Source organism: Pezoporus flaviventris, unplaced genomic scaffold (assembly GCF_033815535.1).
Source record: "Pezoporus flaviventris isolate CSIRO_AGI_PZ_B2104156 unplaced genomic scaffold, CSIRO_AGI_Pfla_v1 ptg000001l, whole genome shotgun sequence".
Taxonomy (NCBI): domain Eukaryota; kingdom Metazoa; phylum Chordata; class Aves; order Psittaciformes; family Psittacidae; genus Pezoporus; species Pezoporus flaviventris.
Window position 1 is genome coordinate 41,465,390 of NW_026892549.1, and position 27,953 is coordinate 41,493,342.

Below are 27,953 nucleotides of genomic sequence, written 5' to 3' on the forward strand. Positions count from 1 at the left end.
TATAAAGCGGACATAATGCGTATTCTGAGCACAGACACACACACACAGAGGCACAAGGTGTGCTCATCTGCACAGAAACAGAAACACATTCGTGTGTCCTAAGCACTCGCATATACTGGAAAGGAGACAAACGTAAGTTATTCCGAGCCCGCTGAGCACACTTCTATCGCGGTGATAGTTTTCGCCCCAGCAGCTGCCCAGGCCTTCGGGAACTCCAGACCGGGGGGTGCTGCCAGGCCCTGGAGGGGGTCTGCCTGATCTGGAGGGGCTCCGCCAGGCAAGGGCTGCGCCGGGGACTGCCCTGTCCCCTCGGCAACTCTGTAAATGTTTAGTTTCCCCTTATCTCGCTAGCTCCGCAGCTTTGTCAGCCAGCCCCGGCCACTTTTATAGAAGCGGAGACCATGTTCTCCCCTCCCCCTTGCGAGCTCGGTATTTTCATATTTCAAGTGTTATCATAAGACTTCTTAAAAGGGGGAGAAAAAAAAAGAGACGGGGAAAAAAAAAGGGGGGACTCTGTGGCTCGGTGGCTGGAGGCGGTGCTGAAATTACCGGCTTTGAAGAACCTGTCTGCAAAGTTTCGTCCAATCGTTTCAGGCTTTCCGCTTATTCCCTGTTGTAACTAAATACTGCTGTAAGAACAGCTGAAGTCCTTTGTTGGAAATGTGTGATCGCAGTCTCTACAGATCTGGCTACGTTGGTTCTCTCTTGAATTTGCAATCTCCAGATTCCTTTTATTTTCCCAATTTGCGGGCTAATGGCAGTCAATTGGCGGCTCTGCCCACCATTTCCTACCCCCGGAGCTCGATCCCCTGGACTTGCTCAAGTTCGTGCGCAGCCCAGCCGCAGAGCCACGCGTTCGGCGGCGCGGCGCAGCCTTACCTCCCCGGCTCCGTTCCAATCAACATCAGCTCCAACGGCAACAAAGAGTGCCTGGAAGACAACAATAAATATTACGCCCATGATGCGAGCTCCAAACAAGAGGAGAGATGCAGGCAAAGGCAATCTTTTGCAAATGACCCAACTGTTACTCACGCAGCCAACTTAAAGCCCGTAAAGTATGACCACTCGAGCCTGCAGAGGGGTTTGCATGGCTCGGCTGCTCTTTTTGAAGTGAATTCCTGCACTTCCAGCTTAAAGGAGGACATCAAGAATTCCGTCAACTTGAACCTGACAGTTCAGCCCGCAGCAGTCCAGTCATGCCTCAGACCTTCAGTGCAGGATGGTATGCCTTAAATATCTCTCTTTAGCTAGAAGAGAGCTAGCGATACTTGCTTTCTAGGAGATGCCTGTAATTGCTCTGTAACCCCCCCGTAACCCATTCGGAGCGATAATCGCTTAATCCGACTCGGATGTAGATAGCAATTGCGCTGTCAGATGGGCTTTGCCAGATTTGCCGACCTAGTTTAGCCCTGTTATCTTGCGGGTGGTTTGGTTTTGGTTGTTTTTTGTTTGTTTTTTGTTTGTTTTTTGTTTTTTTTTTTTTGCATATTCTTTCTAATGCCCAGACCTGATCCACTAAATTATCGACGTGTTTGTTGTAGGTTTGCCTTGGTGCCCCACCCAGGGGAGATCAAGAAAGAAACGGAAACCTTACACAAAACAACAAATTGCTGAATTGGAAAACGAGTTTCTCCTCAATGAGTTTATTAACCGACAGAAGAGGAAAGAACTATCAAACAGACTGAATTTAAGCGATCAGCAAGTTAAAATTTGGTTTCAGAACCGGCGGATGAAAAAGAAAAGAGTAGTAATGCGAGAGCAGGCGCTTTCTATGTACTAGAGCAGAGTCTGCCCGTTTCTGCATGAACTTGTGCCCGGAGTGTTCACCCCTAGAATAGAGCGTATTCGTGAGTCAAACGCGGGGACTGCGGTTTGTGGGTTGCTTTTGTTTTTACCGTTTAAACCAAGTTCTCGAAATGCGTAGGATCCCTTCGTAAATTGGCAGGCGCTGAGTTCTTAGCCAAAACAAAGAAGACAAGCCGGACCAGCATGGAAACCTGTATTATCAGCTTTTAACCTTTCTTTCTCCATTTATATATAGTTCCTCATGCTTCTTACCCTCTCTTTCCTCGGAGAACGAGTGGTGCTAAACTAAAATCGATTTCTTCTGTCTGTATGTAAACACCATTTTGCAGCAAAAATAAAGGAATAACGCCTAGTAAAGACGTCAGCTCTGTGAATCCTGGCCGCTCCTTTCATCTGCTGCTCTGCACGCCAGGGCAAGCCTGCGGCGCCGTCTTGTTTTGTGGTTTGGAGTAACCTGCTCGAGCAGCGATGGGGAAAGTGGTTGGCAAATAAACCTTTTTCTTGTTTCCTTTTTCCTTTTTTTCCTTCCACCCTCTGCTCGGAGCTCCAGATCCGGCAGCAGCCTGGCAGAGAGGGCACGTGACACCCACGCAAGGCCAGAGCGTAACCTGCGCGCCGGCTCCGCGGTGGCATCCGCTCACGCTTGCCCGACGGCAAGGGCACGGGCCTGGGTAATGGGTGGAGGGGAGCCTGCGTGCGGGCTGGGGATGGGGGGAGTTGCTGCTGCTCCATTTCCCGGGTACAGAGGACCGGCTCCCCCTTGGGAAGATGCTCTCCGCTGCCCCCGTCGTGCGCCAGACGGACACCGGGGGAGCGCGACGTACCGCGGAGGAGGAGGGGCAGCAGGGCCCGGAGCAGGCAGCCTCCGAGGCGTCGTCGCCGGTGTCGCCCCAGGTGGCCGGGCCAGGCCGGGCCCTGCCCTTTCAGCGCCGCTGACTTTGGCCTTGCCCAAGCGCTGCCACAAACAGGAGGAGGGAGAGCGGGTGGTGTTGAGGCCGTGGAGGGCTGGGGTCGGGGACTGGGCTGAGGCAGTGCTGCGAAGAGCCGGCGACAGCCTCTCACCCCGAGGTGCTGCCGGCGCAGGAGAGAGGAGAGCCAGGAGGGTTTGGTGCGTTTGATTATCTTGAGGGACGGTCCCCATGGCCGTTTCAGCAGAGTCTTTTATGAGGGAAAGGGGAGACCGCTTTCATTTTTTTCCCCCAGATATAAACCTCAGAGGATAACCCAACCAGAAGGGGCTGGGAGCATTGCCCAAGCCGTTTGATTATTGGTTTAGGACGAGAAGGTAATCGATTTTTTTTCCCGCATCTTGCTGACAGACTTTCTCTGCCGGGAGCCACCAGGTTCTGCAGCACCAGAGGAGCCAGGCTGGCAGGAGCTGCAGAGCTGGGGGAAATGCGGTTGTTATTGCCTTGGTCTGGTACTTCAGAAAATAAATAAAAATAATAATAATTTAAAAAATCACGGATTTTTAGGGCCGGATTAAAACTCCTTTTGGCCTCAATTTCCACATAAATCTGTTTCTAATGAAGAGGCGTTTCCACACGCAAAATCTTGGGTTGTCTCCCGCAACACTAATGATAATAACGCTGGCAGAGCCTGCGTTATTTTCTGGTCTATAATGTAAGCTCAGATATGGCTGTGCTGGGCGTACACAAGGCTAAATAACCAGAAGGAATGGCACAATGCAGCTACCTATTTACACTGGGCGATTGCCTTCCTGAAGGCAATAAACTCATTATTTCATAAAAGGGTATATTTGAACTTCGTTCCTACCCACTCATTTTCTTGCGATGTCTGCTCGCAAGGGCACTGAGGGACACATGATTTTGGATCCCTAAGCGGGCAGAGATACAGCCATCTTCCCAAAAGCTTTCAGGGATCCCCAAAGGTAATGTTCGGGTGGTGTTTTGGGAGGGAAAATGAAACCCAGCCCATCTCGGAGGCGGCATTTCTCGCCGTCCAGAACGGCTACCCTTGCCGCATTGCCCATTTCAGACAAAACCTTGCCTAGCCTTGACGGGGTTGCTGCCAGGGGAAAGCAGGGGTGCGGCAGCGCAGGGTGGGAGCTCCCTGAGGGCCGAGGTGAGCACCTGGGCATCCACAACCTGAGGCACCACCCCTGGGTCCCTCCAAGTCGTCGAGACGTCCAGCCCCGTAATGGGAGATGGTGCATTGCGGACAATGGAAGTCTCTTCATTCTGTAGTGTTTCCCTAATTAAAAAACTAGAAGCAAGCTCAATGGTGCAAGCCAGGAGAAAAGCAAAAAAAAAAAAAAACAACAAACAAACAAACAAAAAAAACCCACAACCAAACCACAGATCTACAGATAAAGCCTCTTTTCTTACTCTCTCCTTGAAATACATTCATTCGGCTACAGTCCATGAGAAATGGACCCTTTATGCCGTCATTCCCTATCCTAACCAGCCCCAGTACAACCAGTCCCTTTATTACATGGGTGATGTGAAATCCGAAGAAGGTCCTCGGGCGAAAAGATGTGAAAGGCGATGTACTGTTTATCAAACGTATTTGACCTACGATGATGGCTGATTGTAGAGCTTCCAGCCTAAAATCGCCTACGGAAGGACCAAAATCAGAAGAGGTAGGAACTAAATTGTGATGTGATGCTAAAGTACGTGTGTTATGTATCTCTGTATGTGCCTGTATATAGAGAGGCACATATTTCAGCAGCGCCCGTTGTGTGCAACCGTGTGTGCACATACACACACACGCAGACGTGCATATCTGTGGGCTAAAACTGTTCACAGACACACAGGCGGTAGAAAATCGTGCATGATTTCACGCGTGCCCATGCCCCAGGTTTCAGCCGTTCCTCTGGAACAGCAGGCGACGACACACAACTGCACACACACACACACGCACACGCGTGGCAGAGCTGCAAACACAGAATGCGCGCTGCCTGTGCGGCTCTGCCTGCGCGCACCCGCCTCACCCGCCCTGTGGGCACATGTGTGCGCACACGCGTGTGCGGCGCGCTGGCTGGGAGGGCTTGCAGGAGATGCGCCCAAGTGAGGTGGATGTACCCCCCGCCCTCCGGCTGGATTATTTCGGGTGTCCTTTCCCCCCGTCCCTGCTTTGCGGGTACATGGGGTGCGGTGCGGGAAGGGGGGGAGCAGCGGGCCCCCGCTTGCGGGACCCACGGCCGCGTCGTCCCCCCCCAGCATGCAGGCGGCCATCCATCCCTTTATTTATTCCAACATAAACATCTTTGCATTCCGACCGCAGCCCTAACGTGATAAAGCCCTTCCGAGGGGACTCTCCATTCCTCCTCTTTTGATAAGGCTGCAAACGCAACTCGGCTTGTTGGGAATGGCTCTGGATGCCTTTGTGCTTCCTAAAAGAGCATAAATAATTAAAGTTTGGCAGGGAGGAAAAGCTTTCTTGCAGAACTGTAGTGGCAATAAATGAAATGACTCAGAATCTCTTCTCCAGTCGGTTTTTACGAGAGCTGCCAGACAGTGTCTGTTCACGTTCTCCAGATACTAGGGGCGCCATAACAAAGTTAAGGTCAAGTTAGTGTCTTATCTTGGGTGGCACAAAACACCGCATCTTCTCCAGCCGGACTGGGTGGATTTTTCAAACCCGAATGTTATGCGAGTCGCCTTGATTTTCAAGGAAGGCTTTTGGAAATGTCACTTGGACCTGAATCCTTGGTAATTCCAGGCAACGGCTGCAGATGTTTCAAGACGCCTAACGGTAAAGTATTCGCCTGACTGTGGACATGATGTGCATTTATGTTTCTATGCTGTCTAATCTGCTTGAAGGGGAAAGAAAAAGGGGGGCATATATGTAATGCTCAGAGCTGGGCTGGGAACCGACCCCAGGATGAAAATGCTGTGGCAGACAGGGACCCTCAGCTCTGCCTTATTCCAGCGGGGTCTCTGCTATGGTATTGGTCTCACATTCTCCAAATTAGATTGCTCTTTAAGGGACTGTTTCCTAAAAGGGCTTAGTATTAACAAATCGTCGCCATGTCTTTGAACTTGAATTAGTTGAAACCGGTTGGCTCCTGCGCCAAAATTTAACTGGTGCTAGGCTTGCTGCATTGAAAGGAAGGTGAAGGGTTCTGGCTAAGGCGTTATTAGTGTTTGAACGGGAAAGAAAATGAAGCTCCATAGGTTCCCAGAGCCATCTTTCCTGAGGAGATAGGCGATGAGAAACCTGGGGGCACAATCCAAACGGGTCCCTGCCCTGCTCTGCTGCAAGCTCGGGGTGGTAAGTGACACAGGAGCCATTTTAACTGCGCAGGCATCGTTTTTAGGAGGTTGTTCATGTGTTGCATCAGAATCGAAGGGGCTCGAAAGTTATCTACAAAAGAAGGGAGTGGTGGGTTTGTGCCTTGATTTCTGGTGATAGCTCGCGAGGGTCTATCTGCTGCAACCAACGTGTGGCGTCTGAGATGGCTTGCAGGCGAGGCACCAAGACAAAACCCACCATATTGTACAAAGAACAGAAAAAAGATAAAGGGAGGAAAAGGGGGAATGAGTTTCATCTTATCTGCTTGGCTTTGGTCTTTTGCTTTTTAGAAAGGGCAAGCTGGGCTGGGGTGAGGAAGCCCCTTGGGCAGCCCTCGCATGCTCTGGGGGGCCGGAGGATGCAGGAGGGTCAGCGCCGGTGGTGGTGGGGCGGAGGGCAGGGTGCGGGGAGCAGGGCGAAGGGAGCAGGGTGCAGGAGGCAAGGAGCAGGGCCCTGGGGGCAGCCCGTGCTGCGGGGCTCCCCGCATCGAGACCCTCAGCGGCGTGGAGCAGAGGTCGCGCTGAGACCCCTGTCGCAGCGGGGCCGAGCCCTCGGTGGGCACGGCCGCCTTGCAGAGCCAGGGAGCCCTCGGGCCTTCCCCCGGTTTGCCCGTGATCTGGGGACAGTTCTCTACCTGCCGGGCTCTCTGCATGCTGTGGGACTAGGCGTCTGCCTTTCTGGAGGTGATCTGGGGCCTGCCGCCTGGCCGGAGCTCCCGGAGATCGCCTGGGTCCAGCTGGTGGCCCCCTCGGCGTGAGGAGCTCGCTCAGATTTTGGGTGTATTTGGAGAGCGGCATGTGGCGAGGCTGCTCTGGCTATGCTGTACAGTGGTGGAAAAAAGGCATTCCCATAGAGAGCTGGCAAACGTATCTGGAATGAGGGATTGCTCGAGCATAGGGCTATTGCTGGAGCGTATTATTTATTCTCTTCTTTTTTCAGCCTTTGTGACCTGGGTTGTGCTCGTGTATGTAAAATAATGTTTCAAGGCGAAAAAGAAAACTGGCAAAAATGAGCCCTCGAAGGCAGGGCGGCCGCGGGGCTGGCGGCTGTTGTGCGTGTCGCCCGCTCCCAACTCTGCTTTTCCCTTCCAATGAAAATGGACATTTTGGTGGGAGTTGGAGGCACGGGAACAGAGGTCACTTTGTGTGCTGCTTTGCTTCCCAAGGAAACCGTGCGGGGTGGACCTCTCTTGCCTCCCTAGCCCTCTGCTTTCCAGAAGAGCCCGAAAGTGTCTCCCTTTCATAAAAGCGGTTTCTGAGAGATGTTCTGTTTGCGTATCTCTGATCTCAGTTTGTCTCTGGCGCCTTGGCACAAGCGCGCACTGTTTGGGCTTGTAAGCTGGGGAAAATGAGGTGATCGGGACTCGGGCTCTGGATTTTGTGACCGGTTCTGATGCCAACTGTGGATTGCTGGACCCGGGCGGGCTGATCCACACGTGCGAGTGGCACTTGCCTTTCCTGAGTGAATCATCATCCGCTCGCTCACCATCTGTGTGAGCGGCGATGGCCGGCGAGCATCGCTCCCGCTAACGAGGAGCCACCGAGCTCCAGAGCCGGGGGTGCCCGGCGGGCTCCCGCTCCCCGGGGGCTCCCTTCCCCGACGGGCGGGCCGGGCAGCGATGCAGGCGGGGGCTGCTAACAGCGGAGTTCCGCTCCGGTCTGCAACAGTGGTGGGCAAGCACCCGCCCCGGCGGAGTGGCCCCAGGTGATCACCGGTACCACCGACGTATACCTCACCGCCGGGGGAAAGGCTGAGGGTGAAAACCGGCTGTATTTGTACAAAGGCTGCTCTCGCCTCTCCGTGCTGGGAAGGCTCTTTGGAGCGGTGTTAGGAGCCTTTCCGAGGGGCTGATATAGATATAAGGACATTTCTGCATCGCGTCACGTGACATAATTACCACTAGAATCAATCAAGATGAATTGCACGTCAGCACACGGTGGGGATTTTTTCTTAGTTGATCCTGTCCAAACCCTCTTGTGCAATAGATGGATCTTGTTCAATGCATTGAAGCCTCCTGGTTGCTTGCAATCGCAAAAAGGAAGACATGACTGAGTTTGACGATTGCAGTCACGGCACTTCCAATATGTATCTGCCAGGGTGCACTTATTACGTCTCACCCTCAGATTTCTCGACGAAACCCTCTTTTTTGTCGCAGTCGTCGTCCTGTCAAATGACTTTTCCTTATTCTTCCAATTTACCTCATGTCCAACCTGTGCGCGAAGTGGCATTCAGGGAATACGGATTAGAGCGCAGCAAATGGCAGTATAGGGGCAGTTATGCTCCTTATTACTCAGCTGAAGAGGTGATGCACAGAGACTTTCTGCAGCCTGCGAACAGGAGGACGGAAATGTTATTCAAAACGGACCCTGTCTGCGGCCACCACGGACCGTCTCCCGCCGCCTCCAACTTCTACAGCTCGGTGGGGAGGAACGGCATCCTGCCGCAAGGCTTCGACCAGTTTTACGAGGCAGCCCCCGGACCCCCGTACCAGCAGCACTCCGAGGGCGAGGGGGACGCGGACAAGGGCGACTTGAAAGCCCAGAACAGCACTTGCAGTAAAACACCTTCCAGCCAAGAGAAGAAAGTGACACCAGCAAACAGCGCCGATTCCCCTTCTGGTGAGGCTGTTGCAGAGAAGAGCAACAGTTCAGGTAGGTATCAGTAGTAAATTGGGGGCAAGAGTACAAGGCCAACACTTTGTCAAGCCTCATTTTATGTGCAATTTTATAAGCATCCAAAGGATTTTATATATCCTATAAGATTTCCTTTACCGTTGTAAAGCGTGTTTACGATAGGAAACCAATTTAGGTGGGCTTAAGGTATTCTTGGAAGAGGATATTAATTGTTATTAAATTGTTGATTTGGCGGGGGCAGACGGGGAAATTTCACAGGTACTGCTCAGAGCTGCCTTCGGTTTAGAGCTTAAGATCTTCGTTTGTTTGGGGCGGGGGGTGGGTGAGAGGAGTTTGAGAAACTTGGAATTTTTCCAGCCCATTTAAATATCTCTCTGTGTTGCTCGAAGTGCTCTCTTTTAAGGAGAAGTTGGAAAATATTCGCTTTTTTATTAACTCATCCAGAGAGCAAAAGCCCAGGGAATATTTTTTCTTTTAACTGTTAGAGGGCTGTTATCCAGGCAATGTGATATTGTCAAAGTCTGACCTCTTCCTAGCTAAGCGTGTTCGCAGCAGCACAAATCAGTTTCTTCTTTCTTGAATTTCAGCAATTCCCCAGAGATCAAGGAAAAAGAGGTGTCCCTATACCAAATATCAGATAAGGGAACTGGAACGGGAGTTTTTCTTCAACGTGTACATAAACAAAGAGAAAAGACTGCAGTTGTCCAGAATGCTCAACCTCACTGACCGGCAAGTTAAAATCTGGTTCCAGAACCGAAGGATGAAAGAAAAGAAACTGAACAGAGATCGACTCCAATATTTCACTGGGAATCCCTTGTTTTGAAAGGAATAAAAAATAAAAAAAAAAAAATAGAGAGCAAGAGAAAAGGAAGAAAGAAGAAAAAGAATATCTCGGTCTCTTTGACCTGCCATCTGAATGCAAAAGTAAATTGGTTTACATGACACATCCACCCTGCGGAACTCAAAGTTTCATTTTCATATGCAACTCCACACACTGAATGGCCACTGGAGATTTCGGGGCTTGGCGGAGCAGATTCCTGATAAGGGGAAACTAGGACAAATCCAACTGTCCACTCTCCAGTGTTTCTCGCCAAAGGTGCTTTTTTTCCTCTCTCACAGTGCCAGCAATGGACCTGCAGTGTGTCTGGTAGTTTTTGCTTACAATTCATTGAGTTCTAGGGGGGGGGGGGGGGGGGGGGCCTCTGTTGTTGCTTTTGAGCTAGGGTAACACTTTCCTCCCTTTAAGTGAATGCGGTTTATTTAAGAGATGGTAAATGTACGTTCGCTATATATAAAATATATATATATATATGTTTCTATTGTCATCCAAAAGCATGGGCCACTGTCTTTTTCATGTGAATAAATGGTTTCTAGTAAAGTTAAGGTTATAACTTCCGTGCACTCTATGGATTTCCATCTCCAAAGGATTCTAGCTCTTCCCGGGTTAGAGCCAAGTTCAATTGAATAATAATAGGAAGCTGCCTAGTCGGGTTGTTTTGAACGCGTTTAAATCAAGATTAGTTTAGATGTGTAACTCTCTCTTTGTAGGTATGCGTAACCTTCTCTTTTCGCCGTGAGGCAGAGCCAGTATGGCTGGCTGCAGCCCATCACTTCTGATGGGACTGCAACTGCTGTAAACATCGAAAAAGGCTTTTATTTTTAATTAAAATAACAATAATTGTCAGTCTCACAGGAAGGCCAAAATCCCCAACGCCAGTGGCTGTTTACTTGTTAGTGAAGAGAGAGGCAGAAAGACGGAGGGCTCGGAGCGAGGCAGACAAGAGGGAGCTATAAACAATTGGCACTAGTTGGGGAGGGGAAGGAAAGAAAAAAAAAAGAAGAGACCCTTTTGGAGGCAGGCGGGTGGATCTCTTGGATGCCGTTCCTGGGGAGGGCGAGCGGAGAGCCGGGAGCGCAGCCCGCGGCCCCATCCGCGGCTGCGGCGGGCCCTGCGCGGGGGCCGGCATCCGGCAGGGCTCTGCTCCGCGCCGCTTTATCTTGCGTGACCTGGCTGGGCTGTTTACAAAACCTTGAACTGTCTAGACAACACCATAAAAACCGAGGTTCTAAACAGCTTAATTGGGTTATATTATACACCTTCTGGTGGGTGAAAAAGAGATTTCCGCAATGTGCAATAAAGGCGAGGAGTGAGGAAAGAATTTGCCTGTTTTGAATAGGACGAAGCGGCGGCTCTCACTACGCTTGCACGCAGGGAAGGCAAAAGTGCACAAATAAGTCAGGAAAAGCCCGAGAATTCAAAAAATGGAGAAATAGAAGCGGAGGGAGGCATGACTTTAAAAAAAAATATTTTTAAACGCTTTAGCAAGAAAAACATAAGTGTATGCCTTTGAACTTCCAAAATGTCAAGGTCATCACCTTTAACCTTTCTGAATAATTAGGCGCCTTAAGGTTCCTCTGTTATTTTCAACCACCACCCACTCTCTCACTCTTTCTGTGTCTCCCTCCCTCCCTCTCTCACACACCCGCACAACCACACACACAGTTATTACCGCATAGCTGGCCGGATTAGCAAATGCATCATAACGCAGAGAAAGCCCCGGCCGGGTCGAGGTGAGCTCTCGGCGGTGGGCGGGAGCGTGCCCCGCTCTGCTCCGCGCCCGCCTTGGCCCGCCGACTCCCGCGTCCCCTGCCCTTCCCTTCCGCTCACAGAAATTCGCCCCAGATCTCCTTTTTTTTAGCTCTAAAAATAAAACAAAAAGGGTTTGGGGATGAGGTTTGAGTTTTGTTTTTTTGTTTTGTTGAGTTTTTTTTCTCAAAATGATAATAGGTTAGCTGTAGGAAATGCTTCGTAATGTAAGGAGAAAGATGGTCTCTCTATGCGTTTCTCCACAAAGCCCATTAATTAGAAATGCGCGAAGCGGCGGGGAATTTCTCACAGCGTTTCGCCTGACCTTATAGCAAAATTCTCGCGTCTCTCCCGAGCCTTAATCCGCAGGACAAGAACGAGGCGTTTGATTTTTCTGCTCCCTGCAGCGCTTTAACAGTCTACCTCAGCGGATTAATACGCCTTTAAAATGCTAAGACACCGCAAAAAAAGAGCCGCTGAAATAGAAACAACTCAGCATTAATCTTGCATAAACGCTCAAGGATAGCACGGTTACGTTTCTATTTAGAAAGAACAAGAGAAACCCGTGATCGGGAGCAGACGGAGCCGCGAAGAGAGAACCCCGGGAGAGGCAGGCGGGCGGCCGCGGCAGTGAGCTCCGCGACCACAGGGAGGCGCCCCGAGGCGCTGCAACGCCCACGGCCGCCCGGCTCCCTGAGAATAACCTCACTGCTAGTAAAATAGCTAATATATAAGTAACGATAAGATTTCAGGGCCTTCCAAATGAGAAAATAAAGCATCAAAAAGATTTATTAAACAAATAACCCATAACCGTGACGGGATGGAGAAATACGCCACTTTAAAGGAGAAGAAAAAAAAAATTTGGTCGTAATCTTTTATAATGCATCCGAGCTTTAAAAAAAAACCCACCATAATTTTAAGCAAGAAAAAAGGCCACCAAAACTCCAGTTATATCCCGAATTCGTTCCCTAGAACGAAACTATGTTCATTCCTTTAAGAGCAGCCTTAACGCCAGTGAAACAAAAGTAATACAAACCCCATGCGTTTCCACAGTTCATCTTCGGCTCTTAATCCAGGCTTTTCTTAAAATAAACCTTTAGGCACAGAAAGCATAATTTTAAAGCCACACTGTACTTAAGGGGAGATTACTGTTAGATCCTAGAGAGGGCTTATTTTTTTTAGAAAGAGCGAGAGACTAAAGCAAAAAGGCAATCTTTTTTAATATTCGAACATCACTTTGCCAAGGCATTCCTGAATGAAATCCCTCTCTTTAAAAGTACTATGGAGATCTATTAAAATGAAAGTAGAGATTAGAAAATTAAAGTGAAGCTTATGAATTTCCTGGATGCTCTCCAGTGATCGAGCATGTTCCGGTTTTTGTTGATTTTCTTCTTTACATTTTCCCTCCAGTGCGCACTTTTGGTCAGAATGTGAGGAAAGAAAGGGCTTCGCTGCTTTCTGCTTTTTTTCCCAGAATAAATCGAAATCTATTTCACGTTCTTTCAGCCATATTCTGCATTTTTTAAAGGCCCTTCTCTCGTGAAAACATTTGCTGGCACTTTGTCTGCTGGGTTGTGGGGGCTTGGGGTTGGTTTGTTTTTAGAAGTTCATTGTTAACACTTTCCTAGAAATAGCCTTTCCGTCGGTAATAAAATGGCATTGTACAATCTGAAATCCTTGGGATCCCTGACGCCAAAGGTAGTCCTTAGAGGCGCAGCCGGATCCCGAAGGAAAATCCCCTGGTCTCTCGGTGGAGATACCCATTTCGAGAGGGAAACGTTTAGCGAAGTTTTTGTGTTTGTTTTTCTTGGCTTGGGAGTGTTCCTTGTAAGCATCCACACCAACCCCAAACCCATCAGGCTTCATGCGAGGCGCTTTAACAACTCGCAGTTACAGTGAGGCTGATCGCAGCGAATGTGAAGAGTGATGGGAGCCAGGATGTGTTATTAAAAAAAAACAAACAACTATATACCAGAATATGGAAATGCAGCTTCTTTTTTGAATCCTCGTGTAAATGTGATGATTTCCACGATCCTATAACCTCTTCTATTATTCCCCCCCCCCCCTCTCTGTTTTATTCCTTTAGACAGAAGAAGCTGTGAGCTATTTCCAAGTGTCTATGGGCTTGTCCTTTAAGGAGAACGAAATGGATATTTGCTTCTTTTCTGATTAAACTACACATGCGGCAGGAATCTGCCGAAAGATAAATACGCAGCCCAAATACCGAGGCTGAGGTCTGCATCTGCGGCCAACTTACAGGCTAAAATCTCATCATAGCAGATACTCGCTTCTGTGTCCGCAGAAATATAGAAATACAATAGAGGAAGGGTTGAGGCTTCGGGTGATGGTGAGAGGACAGTCTGGGCTCCTGTGCGATCCTCACGCTCAAAAACACCTTTGAAGAAAAGGCCATCATACTATTTTATTTATTTTATAAGCTTTCATATTTAGGAAGAGGCATAATGTCATCAGTATGTCATCCCGTACCCCCCCGCGTCCGGTCTGCCCCGACCCCCTCGGTCAAAAAAACCAGGGAATCTGAACCCTCAGCCCAGACGCCGACTGTCTGTGAAAATATGGCACATAGAAATCTGGGCAACGTGACAGTTGTATTATTAAAAGAAGAAAGGACGCGATATCGTAGCCAATTTTTTTTTTCGTCCCTGAAATAAAAACTATTCTTCAATCTCCCTGCAATATAACATCATGGCATAAAATATACTATCCTCGCCTTTAAAGACACCTTAAATGAAATGCTGAAATCGAGTAAATGAAAGGAAACTTCCTAAAAGCTTCCTGGGTTCCAGCCTGGTTTTTAAATAAGATATTTCCCTCAACACCTTTGTTACTGAAGGCATCTGCAAAATATCTAGCCTGTTTCGTACCTCGCTCCCATCCCCCTCACATAATGAGACACAAACAGAGCAAATTGCAACTATGAAAATCCTCAGCACAGCCGAGACAAGAAATAATAATCATATCACCAGTAATAAGGTTTAGGAAGATAAGGCAGTGAAAATTAAGCCCTGCTGCCACGTCTGGTAACCTCAAGTTTTAGCCCTGACATTTGCTAGAGGAGAAAACTGTAATGTCCACCTATGCTTTATTACAAACAGTGATTTACATCTGCATGGACCCATTGGTTGTTGGGTTTTTTTTTGTTTTTTTTTTTTTTCTCCCTCGTTGGGAAAAATATGGGGCTCTGAGAGCCAAACCTTTATATTAATGTAGATTGTATATCTCATTTATTGCACAATATTGATTTATTTATTAATGTTAATTACTTGATTCCATTTTAATATGATTTAGAACAAGAATGACATTGAATGCCCAGAGCCTAAGTCCCCAGTTCCCCAGTGGCTCTCACATGTTTATTCAACTTCTATTTACATCAAACTTAAACTTTCCTACTGTTCATTTTCAATAATAAAAAAATGCTGCCAGCTTTTAAACTCCGTAATGATTTATCATGAGCGAAGTGTCTTACGGAGCCGTTTACCAGTCCTGAATACGATATTTAAGTCATTATCATCGCAACCATCAGCTGAGATCCCGTGTAGTGACATGCGAGAAATGCATATTTTCAGTTGAAAAAATCAAAGAACCCTCATGTCTAATCAGGAGCCGAGCAGTCAGCTCCCTCAGCACCGGCCAGGCTGGCGTGGAAGGCAAGCGCAGCCTTTGCTTATTGTTTTAACTTCGCTGCCGGGCGAAACCCGCTGTAGAGCTCTGGGCTCACACTTCAGCTGGGATATTTCTGGGACCCCCTTTTCTGCAAGTGTAAATAAAGATTATGAAAGAGCCATTTGATGGGCATAAAATTCCTGATTAGATTTAACAGTCGAGTCTTAAACTGTGTCAAGGAAAATAGTATTTTGTTTCTTTAAACTCTGTGGGTTGTCCGGGCTGTTGTTGCAGAAGAGGAAATTGCTGGAAAGCGAGGGGGGGATGCGGGGCTCCGAGGGAGCGTCGTGGGCTCCGCCGCAGCTTCTCCTCCTCCTCCAGCGCAGGGAAATCTTAGCCATGGCTCTGATAATGATCTTAACTTGCCATCCCGGCGGAGCTCGACCCTCGGCGCCGGCGGAGCGCGCCCGCGGAGGGGCCGCGCCAGGCGCAGGGGATGCTGCTGCGGGAAGATCTTGAGAGCAGCGACTATGCCGAAGGTAATATTTAAACTCTTAGGCGAGCCAGGAGCCGGAGACTGCAGCTATAAAAGACTCTGGCTCTTAACCTGACAATGATGTTGTATTTGAACAGCTGCGATAAGGTTTTAAAGGGTCTGTCTCATTGCCACAGCGAAATTTTAAATAGGGTTATTGTTTCCAGCAGTGCAAAGTGTACGGTAAAAGTGCAAAACATCCAAATGCCAAAGAAAGGGGGAAAATGTAAAACTACGCTGGTGGGTTTTCCGCCGTGTGAAAGGCGCGTTTAAATTTTTTAAAATCCTTTCACGTGCTGCCTGCTTCTGGGGACCTGAAAGGGCGTTTTAATGCAAGAAAGGCCCAAAATAAACAGGCGGGGGAATCAGAAACAAAAATTATCAACAAGTTCAGTTTGTCTGGATAAGAGTCCTTGACAGCATCAGCCACAGATAGGAAACACCCCACTTTGAGTACAGTAAAAAAAAAAGAAAAAGAAAAATAAAAAAGAAAAAGAAAAAGAAAAAAGAAAACAAAAAAAGCCTACAAACCAAAACAACACACACACAGAGACACAAAAAACAAACCAAAAGAGAACACACCAAAAGCACCTAAAACCCACCAAGAAAACAAGGGGAGGGGGAATTAAAAAAAAGAAAAGCAAGGGAGAAAGAGTAATAAACAGTTTGCGCCGTCACTATTTAAACTGTAATAGATGCGGGTGTAGATAGGGGAAGGAGGTGTGGGGGGGAAACAGTAAAACAGATTTAAAATGTTGGGGCTGAAAACTCTGGTTTGTCATGTAAACAGTTGCTGTTGCCTTCGGTATTTCTTTTCTTTTTTATCATACAGATGCATTTGTCATTCTTCTTCAAAAACAAGACAAGGAAAGAAAAAGTTGCTGAAAGAGTTGCAATGAGGCTATGAGTTTCTGTATGTTTTTTAATGAGCAACACCACAGAAGGAGAAATTATCTTTATGATGCTTTCGGTTTCCAGGGCAAGTGAAAAAAAAACACTTTCTTTTTTTTAAATGTCTTTAATTTCTTTTTTATTTTTTCCTCTTTTTTTTTTTTTTTTTTTGTTTTCCCTTTTCCCAGACGGTCGGGCGAGAGCATAGTAAAATAATTTTAGGAATGTGGCTTCCCTATAAAACTCGAGTTATGACAAAAGTCTAGCTTTTAATATTTGACAATTTGTGTTAAAACAAAAATTGACCTTCTCGGTTAGCAGCAAGGCAAAAAATCAATAGTATAATTTTCAATAATTCATAACGCGAACGCCATTATGCTAAATCTTAACTATTAATCTTATCCTTTACAAAGTCTGGATTGATTTGTTAATAAAATATCTTCCCGTGCGCGGCAACAGAGGGTATAACTCTGGAAAAAGCTTCAGAAGCAAGAAAATTACCAAGTAGCCCAAGAATGTAGATGAGGGTTTTATTGATCGCCCCTGATTCTCCTTAATACGCATTAATAAATCCCGCAACCTTTTGTCCCCGCACTTGTCAGGCGCGGGGCTTTTACGGGAGCCATGGCGGACAAGCGGCGGTTTGGTTTTCAGCCCGCCGTGCCACCCGGGGAGGTGGTTTGGGGGGGGGGGGGGGGGGGGGGGAGCTGTGTGTGCTCCGCACTCGCGGAGGCTCCGCGGCTGTGGGGGGGGCCCGGCCCGGCTGCCGCAGCGCGGGCGCGGCGCGGCGGGGCGGTGCGGTGCCGGCGCGGCGGCCTAGGGGTCGCTGTTGACCGCGGCGGGGCGCGGCGGGGCGGCGCGGCGGGGCGCGTCAGCGACGGGGCGGCGGGGCGCGGGGCGGCGGGCGCTGCCATTGGCCCGGCTGTCATGTGGTCGCGCGGAGGCATCCGCAATTACACGGGAATGTTTTCCTAGAGATGTCAGCCTACAAAGGACACAATCTCTCTTCCTCAAATTCCGCCCCAAAATGTCCTTTCCCAACAGCTCTCCTGCCGCTAATACTTTTTTAGTAGATTCTCTCATCAGTGCGTGCAGGAGTGACAGTTTCTACTCCAACAGCGCCAGCATGTATATGCCACCTAGCACAGACATTGGGACGTATGGGATGCAAACCTGTGGACTCCTTCCGTCTCTGGCTAAAAGAGAAGTTAATCACCAAAATATGGGTATGAATGTACATCCTTATATACCTCAAGTAGACACTTGGACAGACCCGAACAGATCTTGTCGAATAGAGCAACCTGTTACACAGCAGGTCCCCACTTGTTCCTTCACTACAAATATTAAAGAAGAAAGCAATTGCTGCATGTATTCCGATAAGAGATCCAAACTCATTTCTGCAGACGTCCCTTCCTACCAGAGGCTGGTGTCTGAATCATGCCCCATTGAGAACCCCGAGGTTCCCGTCCCAGGATATTTTAGACTGAGCCAGACCTACGCCACTGGGAAAACCCAAGAGTACAATAATAGCCCTGAAACGAGTTCAACTGTAATGTTACAGTTAAACCCTCGCGGCAGCTCCAAACCGCAGATATCTGCTCAACTTCAGCTGGAAAAGAAAATGAATGAAAACCCGAACAGCCAAGACAGCACCGCTAAAGTCTCTCAAGTGGAAAGTCCCGAGCCCAAGTCCACGTTGCAAGAAGAGCGGAGCTGCCTGCCCGAAGGCTCCGTGTCCAGCCCAGAAGTCCAGGAGAAGGAGAGTAAAGGTCTGTATTACCGAGTTTAAACCGTGCCGTGGTGTAACTCCAACACGCCAGCACCATAAAGCAGGCTCGAATATACTAACGAGCATCACAGCCATCACATTTAATGCAAAGGAGTATTGGGCTGCAGGTGCTGTATCGCTGAAGATTTTGGCAGGAAAAAAAAAATGCCACACTAAAGGGTCCAGGGATTTTCTGTAGGGGTCTGCCTCTCCTGTGCATGCAGACCTGCAGACAGCCTCCGTGGTGCGGGGAATATAGCCGTCTGCTCCTTAGTGCGCTGCAGCAGCCAAAAGCAGCTCCATACCTCTAAAAAAAAAAGCAGGTCTGGAGGTTGTAAAATACGACCAGCTCAAGTTTTCTCTCGTAAGATTTCGCTGATTTTTTTTTTTTGTTTGTTGTTGTTTATATTTTTTTACTGAGCCTTACTGCGGTTTGATTGCATTTAAAGTTAATTACGATCCTATTAAAATAGGTGAGGAATAGGTGCTACCAGGCTGGTTAAAGTTGGAAATAAAAGCACAATGAAAGCAGCAGTCCGCTATCTGCCTGGTCCAAAGATGGAATGTTTCAGTGTGATGCTTTAGATAACCTTGGGTTTGTCTCCAGAAGTGCTACAGTATTTTTGAAATGCGCTTGAAAGCTAAAGGTGGTGTAATCTGATTTTATTTTCCCTTTAAAAGTGCACTAAAGCTTTCCTTTTGAACGGCGTGTTTCGAAGAATCCTAAAACGGGAATTTTTTTTTCCATATAAAAATGTACTTTGCAACCTCTAGGTCGATTTTTACCTTACGTGTGCATGGAGATTCTCTTTATCTGAATTATATTTAGCATCCCAGGTCTAGGTTGATGTGGGGCAAATTTCTTTCTGGCGGGAAGAAAATCTAAAAAGAAAATGGAAAAAGAGAAAGAAAAAAAAAAGAGCTGTGGGTGTTAGTTTCTTGAACGTCTTTATGTCATTTTGGCTGGCAAAACGGCCATGTCTGTTCCTAGGTGTGCTTGCGTAATTCAGCTGATGGCTGGGGAGATGCTGCTTCCAAATACAGAGAGAGGGGATTTTGTGATTGGGATATTTTCCTAGCAACTGTCGTGGGAACCCGAAGCGGCCATGGCGGGGATAGGCCCGTTAAAATCCGGCCACGGGGCTGATGGCAGGTTAAATATTGTTGAAATGCTGAACGCCAGCTGAGAAGTGGAGAGTCAGTTGCGGGCCGGGGCAGGAGGAGTGCAGGGCGGTCGCAGGCAGGGGCCGGGTGGCGGGGCCAGGCAAGCCCAGCCTGGCAGCGGGTCCCCTCCCAGTGCCCACCCCGCACCCGAGCCCTGTGTAGTGCCCGCATCCACCATATCTGCCAGACACTGCAGAGGAGGGGTCATGGCCAAGGGTACAATCTAACAGCCTGAGGTATTTTTGATTTTTTTTTCTTCTTCTTCTCCTTCTTTGATTTTGATAGAGGAAATCAAGTCTGATACTCCAACAAGCAATTGGCTAACTGCAAAGAGTGGCAGAAAGAAGAGGTGTCCTTACACTAAGCACCAAACACTGGAATTAGAGAAAGAGTTCTTATTCAATATGTATCTCACTCGAGAGCGCCGTCTAGAGATCAGTAAGAGCGTAAACCTCACTGACAGGCAGGTCAAGATTTGGTTTCAAAACCGCAGAATGAAGCTCAAGAAGATGAGCAGGGAGAACCGAATCCGGGAACTGACCGCTAATCTGACCTTCTCTTAAACCCTAACCCCGGGGGGGGCACCAGTGAGGAGTGGGCACAGCACCGCCACTTGTTAAAGGCAGGAGAGACTGTGGCAAAACCCGGCATTTCCCAGTTATGTTTTGTTTTGTTTTGTTTCTGGTAGAATGTGACTTTTCGTCCTTCTTTTAGCGCTGCAAGTGAATATGTATTACTATGACGAGTATATATAAAACCTAGCACGTGTAATTTATTTTTGTTCTCATCGTAATGCAGGGTAACTATTATTGAATATTATCATTTGGTCTTAACTTATTGGAACTGTCGAACATCCAAGCAATGTGACTTTTTCATGTTTTTACTAACAAAATGGTATTTATGTGGGGCTGTTACACGGGCCATAACGTTTGGAGTACATTCAATACTTTAAGAAAAAGAGGGGGGGGAGGGAAACTTTGGGGGCGGGGGGAAAGAGAAGCACATTATAAGGTAACTATCCTCGCAAATGAACTTCGAGATTGTCCTTCGTAAAATGGAATATTCCCTTCTTCTCCATTGTAGACATTTCCTTGTGGTGCATATGTGGAATAGTAGTCGTTCAGCAGCAATATGTCCTACTTGTGCATGTTCTGTTCGCATGTATAATGCAATAAACTCTGTAAACTACTGCGGTTCCTTTGGTTTTCTACAAATACTGAAAGTACAGATGCAGGTTGGTCTCCTGGTCTTTCTCTGTGAGCAGCTCTTTGGACTGATGTACCTTCTTTGACATTTTCTGGTCTTTGTGTGTATCTGCCTGAGTTTCTTTCTTTCTTTCTCCCCCCTTTCCTTTATTTTCTTTTTTGTTTTTTTTTCTTCCCCTTTCCTTTTTTAGGGGTGGGGTGGAGACTGGGGCGGGAAACGATGTAAATCTGATTCATTTATAATTGTGCCTGTAAACAAATGATTAATTGATAAAATGTTGTGTGATGTTCCCAGTCTGACAAATTGAATGTAAAAAAAAAAAAAAAAAAAGAGAGAGGGAGGAAGGAAACAAAAAATAAAAAACGTAGTAAAATACTATGACCTCAACTGGACATCCTCATCCAATCAACTCATAAATGGTAAGTGATAAAAATTCTTTCTACTACAAGCTGTCAGCAATATGTATGTCATTTTATTTGACGTTCGCATGTTGATTTAAAAAATATCAGTCACCGCATGCTTACAATGTGTAGACTTTGATTTCGTGTCTGTACTCTCTTAAAAGAACCCCATCATGCCACATGCAAAGCTGGGCATAAGATAAATGTTAAGGAGTTCGGTTCTTGATCAGCTCAAGAGCTTACGGAAGATGGTGGATGTAAAAATGTTTCCTCAAACGTCTGGCAAGGTTGGCTTTTTTGAGCAGAAACGCTCCAAGCGTGCTTACAAAAATACACCGGCCTCTTCAAACCTACTTTTGTCACCCTGCACCGTTTCTGTTTACTCAGAGATCGTTTTATTTAGCGCAATTCCATTTTAGTAGAACACATCCAGATAATGACTTTCAAGACTCTTAACCCTTTCTGTACATAGCTGAGAAATGTTATTCGCAGGGCTCTGCTGAGGAAGGGTGTGCGTGAGACAGGGAGCGGGTGAGTGCCTGTGTGAGGAGAAATACTCAGCAGAACTGCAAATGGCTTGCAAATGAACATGACTCCAAATTGAAGTGCAAATACTTGGGCATACTTTCACCTTCAAACAGTACTGGAAAAATAGCGCGGCTACTGTTCGCGCTGAGAAACCAGCTCACTCACCATCAGCGCCCATTCCTCCCCTAAGCAGTTTCTAAATCAAGAAATTAAAAGCAAGATAGTGCCAACATTGTCTGACTTGGTGGCACTAGTACTGGTCACGTTGCAGCTGGTGGTGTTGCATTTTACTCTTTTGTTGCTGAGATTTAAATTTATATCAATTAAGTACTTAAATTTAGGCCAATACTTCCTCATGTGCACGTTCACTCGTAGGGCAGAGGTATATATTCCTCAAACCAAAGCATCATAATTTTGATGCTGCGGGAGCCGTAAGCCCGTAGGTATTTTGTGCTTGCTCTCCTTTCGAAAACAAACAAGAAAACCGGTGCTCAACAGCCCCCGCCCCCCCCTCCCCCCCCCATATCTTTAAATATTGCATACATTTGAACCGTCTTTTATTTTCCTTTAAAGATACTGGCTACATCACCAACGAAGTTTCAGCAGTGGGAAGTAATTAGCTGGCTCCATACCAAGTGTTTAACGTATATAGAAAAAAGGAGGCTCACTTTAATCTGCCCGCTTTATAAATTCTTATCTGTGTAAAGCGAGGGACAACTTTTCGCCATATCAGAAACCCAGCTTCTAGAGAAAAAAATATAGAAGTATGAGAAGTAAAGGAAAATACTGAAGTGTGAGGAGAGAAACAAACAAACAACCACAAGGGGAAAAAAAAAAAAGGATTTTTTTTTTTAAAAAAAGGTTTAAAAGAGAAGAAAAAAAAGAAGAAAACAACCCCAGAGAGTAATAAATCATTAAATAAACAGGAATTTCAGTCCCTTCCTCATAACGGCCTGGGAGTAGGAAGTGTTTTCGCAGCGCTGCTGTCGCTGGTGCTCTCGGCGGGCTCCCCACTAACCGTGTGCTTTCCTCCAGATCCCGGCACAGCCGCCGTCCCTCGCTCGGCAGAGCAGGCGTGGGGAGAAGACCATGGGTAATCTGGTTTTCCGTACTAACCGGGCACCGTGTCACTCGGGGAAGGCTAACCGGGCAGGGAGGGGGGGGAGGGGAGGAAGGGAAGGGAAAGGAAGGAAAAGACAGCAAAGCGGGCAAAAATCTCACGTAGGCATTGAACGTGGCCAGCGCGGCCCGGCCCAGCTCCCCCACTAGCTAGGGGCGGAGGAGTCAGTTCTGCCGGGGAGGGGGGCTGCCCCTGCCCCGCGGCCGCGGAGCTGCCTGTAGCCGGGCCTGGCTGGGCAGCGCTGGGCATAGCCGGGGGGGGCTGCGCTGGGGCTGCGTAGCCCCAAAGTTTCGCAGATACCGGAGCCTGTGTTCAGCCACACGTCAGTTGTGCTTGGAGACACAGGTTTTGCTGTTTCCATCCGTCCGTTTTATTAGGGACACATTAATCTATAATCAAATACACCTCATAAAATTTTTATTGAAAGGCATAAAATCATTACAGAGGTCTTCCACCTGTTTTAAAACAACACAATGGGCATCTCTTTTTAAAAGTGTACCCTTTCCATGGAAACTTTCTGTCAAAGAGTAGGTGGGGGAGCAGATAATAATACCCGCACATGCTCTGAAATATGGAAGTACCGCAATGTGCTTTTACTGTAACATTTTCCTGTTTTATGAGAAGTCGTTACAGTCCCAGCTTGCGATGGTTTGTTTTTACAGGCAAGAATCCCCCTTTCCCAGCGGGTTTCCTCAGCAGCTTGGAGTGTGATTAGCAAGCCAAGGCTGTTGGATTTATTTAAACACCCTGCCTCTCATTGATTAAGAAATGAGTGGCAGAAATCACTCAAAGGAGGTGAAGAAATAGTGCGCGCCCGCCGCGGCCGTGGGCTGCCAGAGCGGCCACGCCAGGCGCGCCCGGGCAGGCAGGGCTGGGCACCGAGGACGGGCAGGGCAAGCAAGGCAGGGCGGGTGGGCAAGCTGGCAGAGAGGACGGGCAAGGAGGGCAGGGCAGGCGGGCAGGGCGGGTAGAGCGGGCGGCCCCTGCGAGGTCCGGGAGCGCTGTGCGGGGCTGTTGTTGATGATGATTTTTTTTTTAAATCACAGCAGCCCCAGTTTAGCGGATTGATTTACTCTCAGTATTGGTAAATATGATCACGTGGGCTGCGCAACCAATGGTTGAGGGTTGCAGTCTGCAAAATACTACGATTGTTCTCCGGGAGGGTATCATATACAGTTAACAGTGTAACCTTTTATATGACTACGAGGGGAGCCTAAAATGTCGTCTAGTGGCACCATAAGTAACTATTATGTCGATTCTCTCATAGGCCATGAAAGCGAAGAAGTTTACGGGAGTAGATTCGTCCAGGGAGGTCACAGTGCGACCTCCAGGCCATCAGGTGTTGCAGAGAGTTCAGATTTTTCTTCCTGTAGCTTTGCACCAAAATCCACCGTGTTCTCCACCTCCTGGTCCACGGTTCACCCTCAGCCGTCTGCGGCAATGACCGGGATCTACCACCCCTACATGCACCAGCCCCACTTAGGGGCAGCCGACGCCGGCCGCTACGTGCGCTCCTGGATCGAGCCCTTCCCGGGCTTCCCGGGCGGCGGCGGAGGCGGCAGCGGCTCCGCTTCCAGCTCCGGCTCCTCAAACGGGCGCCACTACGGGATAAAGCCGGAGACGGGAGCAGCCGCCTCCTCGTCTTCCTCCTCCTCCTCCTCCTCTTCCAAAAGGACTGAGTGCTCCTCGTCCCGGGAGTCCCAGGGGATCGGTGTGCCCGAGTACACGTGCAGCTCCTTCCTCCAGGAGCCCCGAGAGAAGGCGGCTGCCGGCAGCTCCAAGGACCCCGCCGCTTGCAGCCACAACCCTAGCCCGAGCAGCGATCTGAAGGAGGAGAAACAGCAGCAACTTGACCCAAGTAAGTAAAAAAAAAAAAAAAAATAGGGGGGAGAGAGAGGGAGAGAGGGGCAGAGAGAGAGAGAAAGAAAGAAGGAAAGAAAGAAAGAAATTGCCCCTTTGATTTATTGCCGAAACCTGTAAGGCTCGAATGTGCAAAACTGATAGTTTTACTAACCTATAAAAACGTCTAGACGCCTACCCCAGCGCAAGCAGCAACAAGCACCCATAAAAGACTCCACATAACCACCTACCATCAAGACATCATTTGTACAGTAAACAGACTGGGGCATTAAGGCTTTTATGATAATTCCTCCAAAGTTGTGAAAACAGTCCATCCTTCGTTAAATTAATTTAACGACCTTTCTCTCTCCTCCCCACCCCCCCGCCCCCGGCCCCCTTTCCCTATATACATCCCTTCTTCCAGATAATCCTGCAGCAAACTGGATCCACGCTCGTTCAACGAGGAAAAAGCGTTGTCCCTACACAAAGTATCAAACTCTGGAACTGGAAAAAGAGTTTCTCTTTAACATGTACCTCACCCGAGACCGCCGTTACGAAGTAGCTAGGATTTTAAATCTCACAGAGAGACAGGTCAAAATCTGGTTTCAAAACAGAAGAATGAAAATGAAAAAGATGAACAAGGAGAAGGGCAATAAAGGAGACTAACGCTGGGGTAGAAACGCAGTTGGGGAATGCTGCTTTAGATTTGAGTTTGGAAGGTTTGGGTTTTATTTTGGATTTGGGTTTTTTGGTTGTCGAGTTGCCTTTTTGGGGAGGGGAGGGGTCTTTTTCTTTCTTTCTTTCTTTTTCTTTTCTTTTTTTCTCTTTGTTTTCTTTTTTTGTTGGTTTGGTTTTATTCATTCTGCCCCTGTACTCTCAGCCCCACATACGTTTCTCCTCCTCCTCCGGGTCCCCCCCCCATCTCTCCCAGGAACTTTAAATCAATCTGGTCCTTTTTTTTTTTTTTTTTCCTTAGCTAGAAGTGAAACGTGGTCTATGTCAGGTATTTTCGGAAATATTGTCTTGCTCGCCAACGTGTTTTGCAGAATCGCTTCATCCCCCCTTCCTCCTTCCCAGACCGTTTGGTTGATATTGTGAGTGCACGTTAGCTTTGGGAACTCTATCTGATGCTAAATGTTTGACATGTTCCTTAAAAGTGATGTAGTCTAGATAGTTACTTTGCCAAAATAAAGGTAAGGGAATTAATTATAATTACGGTAATAAAATATATATTAAATTACAGTGACTTAAATCAACGGGGTGCTGTGTTGTCCACGATTTACTAAGAGGAAACCTCTCCCAAAACCTCTGCTTTCTAGGTCTGAATTTCGCTCCTTCGCAATAGATGTCACAGAGAGGCCACGAGCTGTCCCCCACACACACCTTTAGTGCACTGGTAGGAGGTTGTCTCATCCCTGAATCCGTTCGCAATAGGCCTAACGCCTCCCGGTCCCCGGCTAGCTCGCGACCCAGCCCCCGGTGACTGTTGTATTAACTGCCCAGTGTCTCGAACTACAGACCTGTTGTAATTGTTGTCAGTTATTACACAATAAAGTCTGCCGTGACCGAACGACAGCGCTGCCGTGAGAGGACAAATCTGTGCGCCCCTCGCGATGCTCTTCGCGCAGCCGACCCTACCGCGCAGGTCCCGCGGGGCCTCAGCGGGCCGAGCACTGCCGGGCTGGGGCCGCGGGAAAGCTCGGCCTCGCTGCCGGGCCAGCAGCACCTCTGGCAGCCAAAAAGGCCGGAGGAAAATCACTCCCCCGCCGTTCTCGCCTAATCGAAGTTTGCTCTCGGAGGGCAGCGGTGGCGAGGCCGGCTCTGGCCTCTCCATGTAGGTGCATGGGCCGCGTACCCCTCCTGAGCGCCTGGGTTACCAGCGCTCTCTGAAACACCAGCCACCTCTTGGGACACCTTAGGAAATGTTCCCACACCGGTCCTCCAGAACCAATGGAGAAAAATGACGCCTATTCGCTTAAACTTATTTTATTGTTGGGGGCCGCTTCAAATCTCTACACTTTAATCTGGAGGTTGGAGGGCTCTGGGGGGACCCGGCTGCTTCCAAACGTTCGGCTTTGTTGGAGAGAGTTCATTTAGCAACGTGTCTCCTGCCTTCTGCATTTATAAGCTCACATGACTTTATCAAGATAATTGAGATGAAGTTCATTGTAAAAAATGCTTTGTTTAAAGAGTAACCATTAAAATGAAGGACCCGTAAATATTTACGAGCAGTTCGGTTAAATCAAGAATAAGGGGAGAGCTGAGAGACCTGGTGTTTAATGTTTTTTACCTCTGTAAAAAAAAAAAAAGAGCAAAAGCCTGCAGTTCCAGGAAAAGGTGTTGCATTGCTTCCCATCCATTGTGGAGAAGATACCTATAATTCTTTTAAAACAGGAAGAACCGTGGTATAATAAAACCATTGAGATGGCTAGACGTCTGGACCTAATGAGTTTACGATATGCTATGGCTCTTTTCTTTGAAACCACCTTATTTTGATGTTTGTGTTTGTTAAAAGGGGGGAGGAAAGGCCAAAAAATCCAGACAAACTAGGTCTTAAAATCTTGGACTATAAATTTCAATATGTCAGCTTTGGGCCAAGGCAACAGACTCAAAAAAGACCCGAAGGTCACTGAACTGAGAGATTTTACAAAGTCCCCTGATTTGTTGAAATGTATTTTATTGGATCTTCCACTGCGACGTTAGCCTCTGTGTTTGCGGAAATAACTATGGAGGGGGGTGATCTATAACTAACAACAAGTAAACAATATTCTTGCCACACAACAGTTGATTCCAGCAAAGGCTCTGGTAAGAAATTGTCAAGTCCACACCATCTCTTTTAAATATTTTATTTCTGGCAGATTGACAGTTTCTACCTTGTCTATTCCCCCCTCCCCCCCCCGCCTTTGTTTACCTATTTCTAATATGGTGTGCGTTGTTTCAAAATGGCAGAAAGAAAACCAAACGTCTTGAAAGCCGAAACGCGGTTTTTCCAGGGAAATGACTTTTTGTGTCAAACTGAACAATAATTTAATTGTTACCCGTTGGTTGTGTTAATATATGTTTGCACATATGCGCAGTCGCGTGCACACGCATCATACCGAATAATTCACAGGCATGTGTGGTGAAGGGGGGGGGGAGGATGAACAAAGATCCATCTTTACTTTCGTTTACATAAGTCAATCCATAAATACAGAAATGCATGGGCAAACGAAATAACATGTTCAAGACAAAACCGTGTAACTCTGAAACTGCCACACATGGAGAATTCGTGGTGTAATACGTGGGGAAACACGATCGAAAACGCGATAGCAGCGGTCTTCAAAGCTCAGGCGTCTTTGCTGGCTGCCATGTGTAAACGAGGCGCATTCTTTGTATGTAGTTAATTATAGCACTGAGAAAAAAATAAAAGACGGTCACCGAAATGTGCTAAGAAAATGGCATTCTGAAGTCCGGCAGACAAAAAAAAAAAAAAAGGGGGTGAAAAAATGGGGGAAGGAAAAGAGGGAAAAGGAAAAAAAAAAAAAGGAAAAATAAAAAGAATGAAAACCATTCCGGAACCAGCTAGCACAGGAAGGACCGCTCAGCGCTGAGGCC

At 47.7% G+C, this 27,953-nt stretch overlaps 4 protein-coding genes across 6 annotated transcripts; all 4 read left to right on the forward strand.

Annotated features, from left to right (window-relative positions):
- HOXD12 (homeobox D12) lies at window positions 1-2,148 on the forward strand. The gene is made up of 2 exons (XM_061447819.1): window positions 1-1,222; window positions 1,542-2,148. The coding sequence occupies exons 1-2, from the start codon at window positions 661-663 to the stop codon at window positions 1,778-1,780; spliced, it is 801 nt and encodes a 266-aa protein (XP_061303803.1). The 5' UTR covers window positions 1-660; the 3' UTR covers window positions 1,781-2,148.
- A 5,637-nt stretch (window positions 2,149-7,785) lies between these two features.
- HOXD11 (homeobox D11) lies at window positions 7,786-10,079 on the forward strand. Its single transcript, XM_061447960.1, has 2 exons — window positions 7,786-8,714; window positions 9,284-10,079. The coding sequence occupies exons 1-2, from the start codon at window positions 8,108-8,110 to the stop codon at window positions 9,517-9,519; spliced, it is 843 nt and encodes a 280-aa protein (XP_061303944.1). The 5' UTR covers window positions 7,786-8,107; the 3' UTR covers window positions 9,520-10,079.
- Window positions 10,080-17,246: 7,167 nt separating this feature from the next.
- Window positions 17,247-20,453, forward strand: HOXD10 (homeobox D10). Its single transcript, XM_061454115.1, has 2 exons — window positions 17,247-18,102; window positions 19,551-20,453. The coding sequence occupies exons 1-2, from the start codon at window positions 17,361-17,363 to the stop codon at window positions 19,826-19,828; spliced, it is 1,020 nt and encodes a 339-aa protein (XP_061310099.1). The 5' UTR covers window positions 17,247-17,360; the 3' UTR covers window positions 19,829-20,453.
- Window positions 20,454-20,872: 419 nt separating this feature from the next.
- Window positions 20,873-25,934, forward strand: HOXD9 (homeobox D9). Of its 3 annotated transcripts, XR_009743508.1 has the most exons (5): window positions 20,873-20,890; window positions 22,436-22,493; window positions 23,788-24,378; window positions 24,784-25,453; window positions 25,679-25,934. XR_009743508.1 is itself a non-coding variant. In XM_061454128.1 (4 exons), exons 1-4 carry the CDS (start codon window positions 20,888-20,890, stop codon window positions 25,023-25,025), a joined length of 894 nt encoding a protein of 297 aa, XP_061310112.1. In that variant the 5' UTR covers window positions 20,873-20,887; the 3' UTR covers window positions 25,026-25,934. The 3 variants fall into 3 exon arrangements, 2 of the variants coding, with proteins under 2 accessions (XP_061310112.1, XP_061310125.1); XM_061454128.1 differs by having other exon boundaries at window positions 24,784-25,934; XM_061454141.1 differs by lacking the exons at window positions 20,873-20,890; window positions 22,436-22,493 and having other exon boundaries at window positions 23,611-24,378; window positions 24,784-25,934.
- Window positions 25,935-27,953: the final 2,019 nt, after the last annotated feature.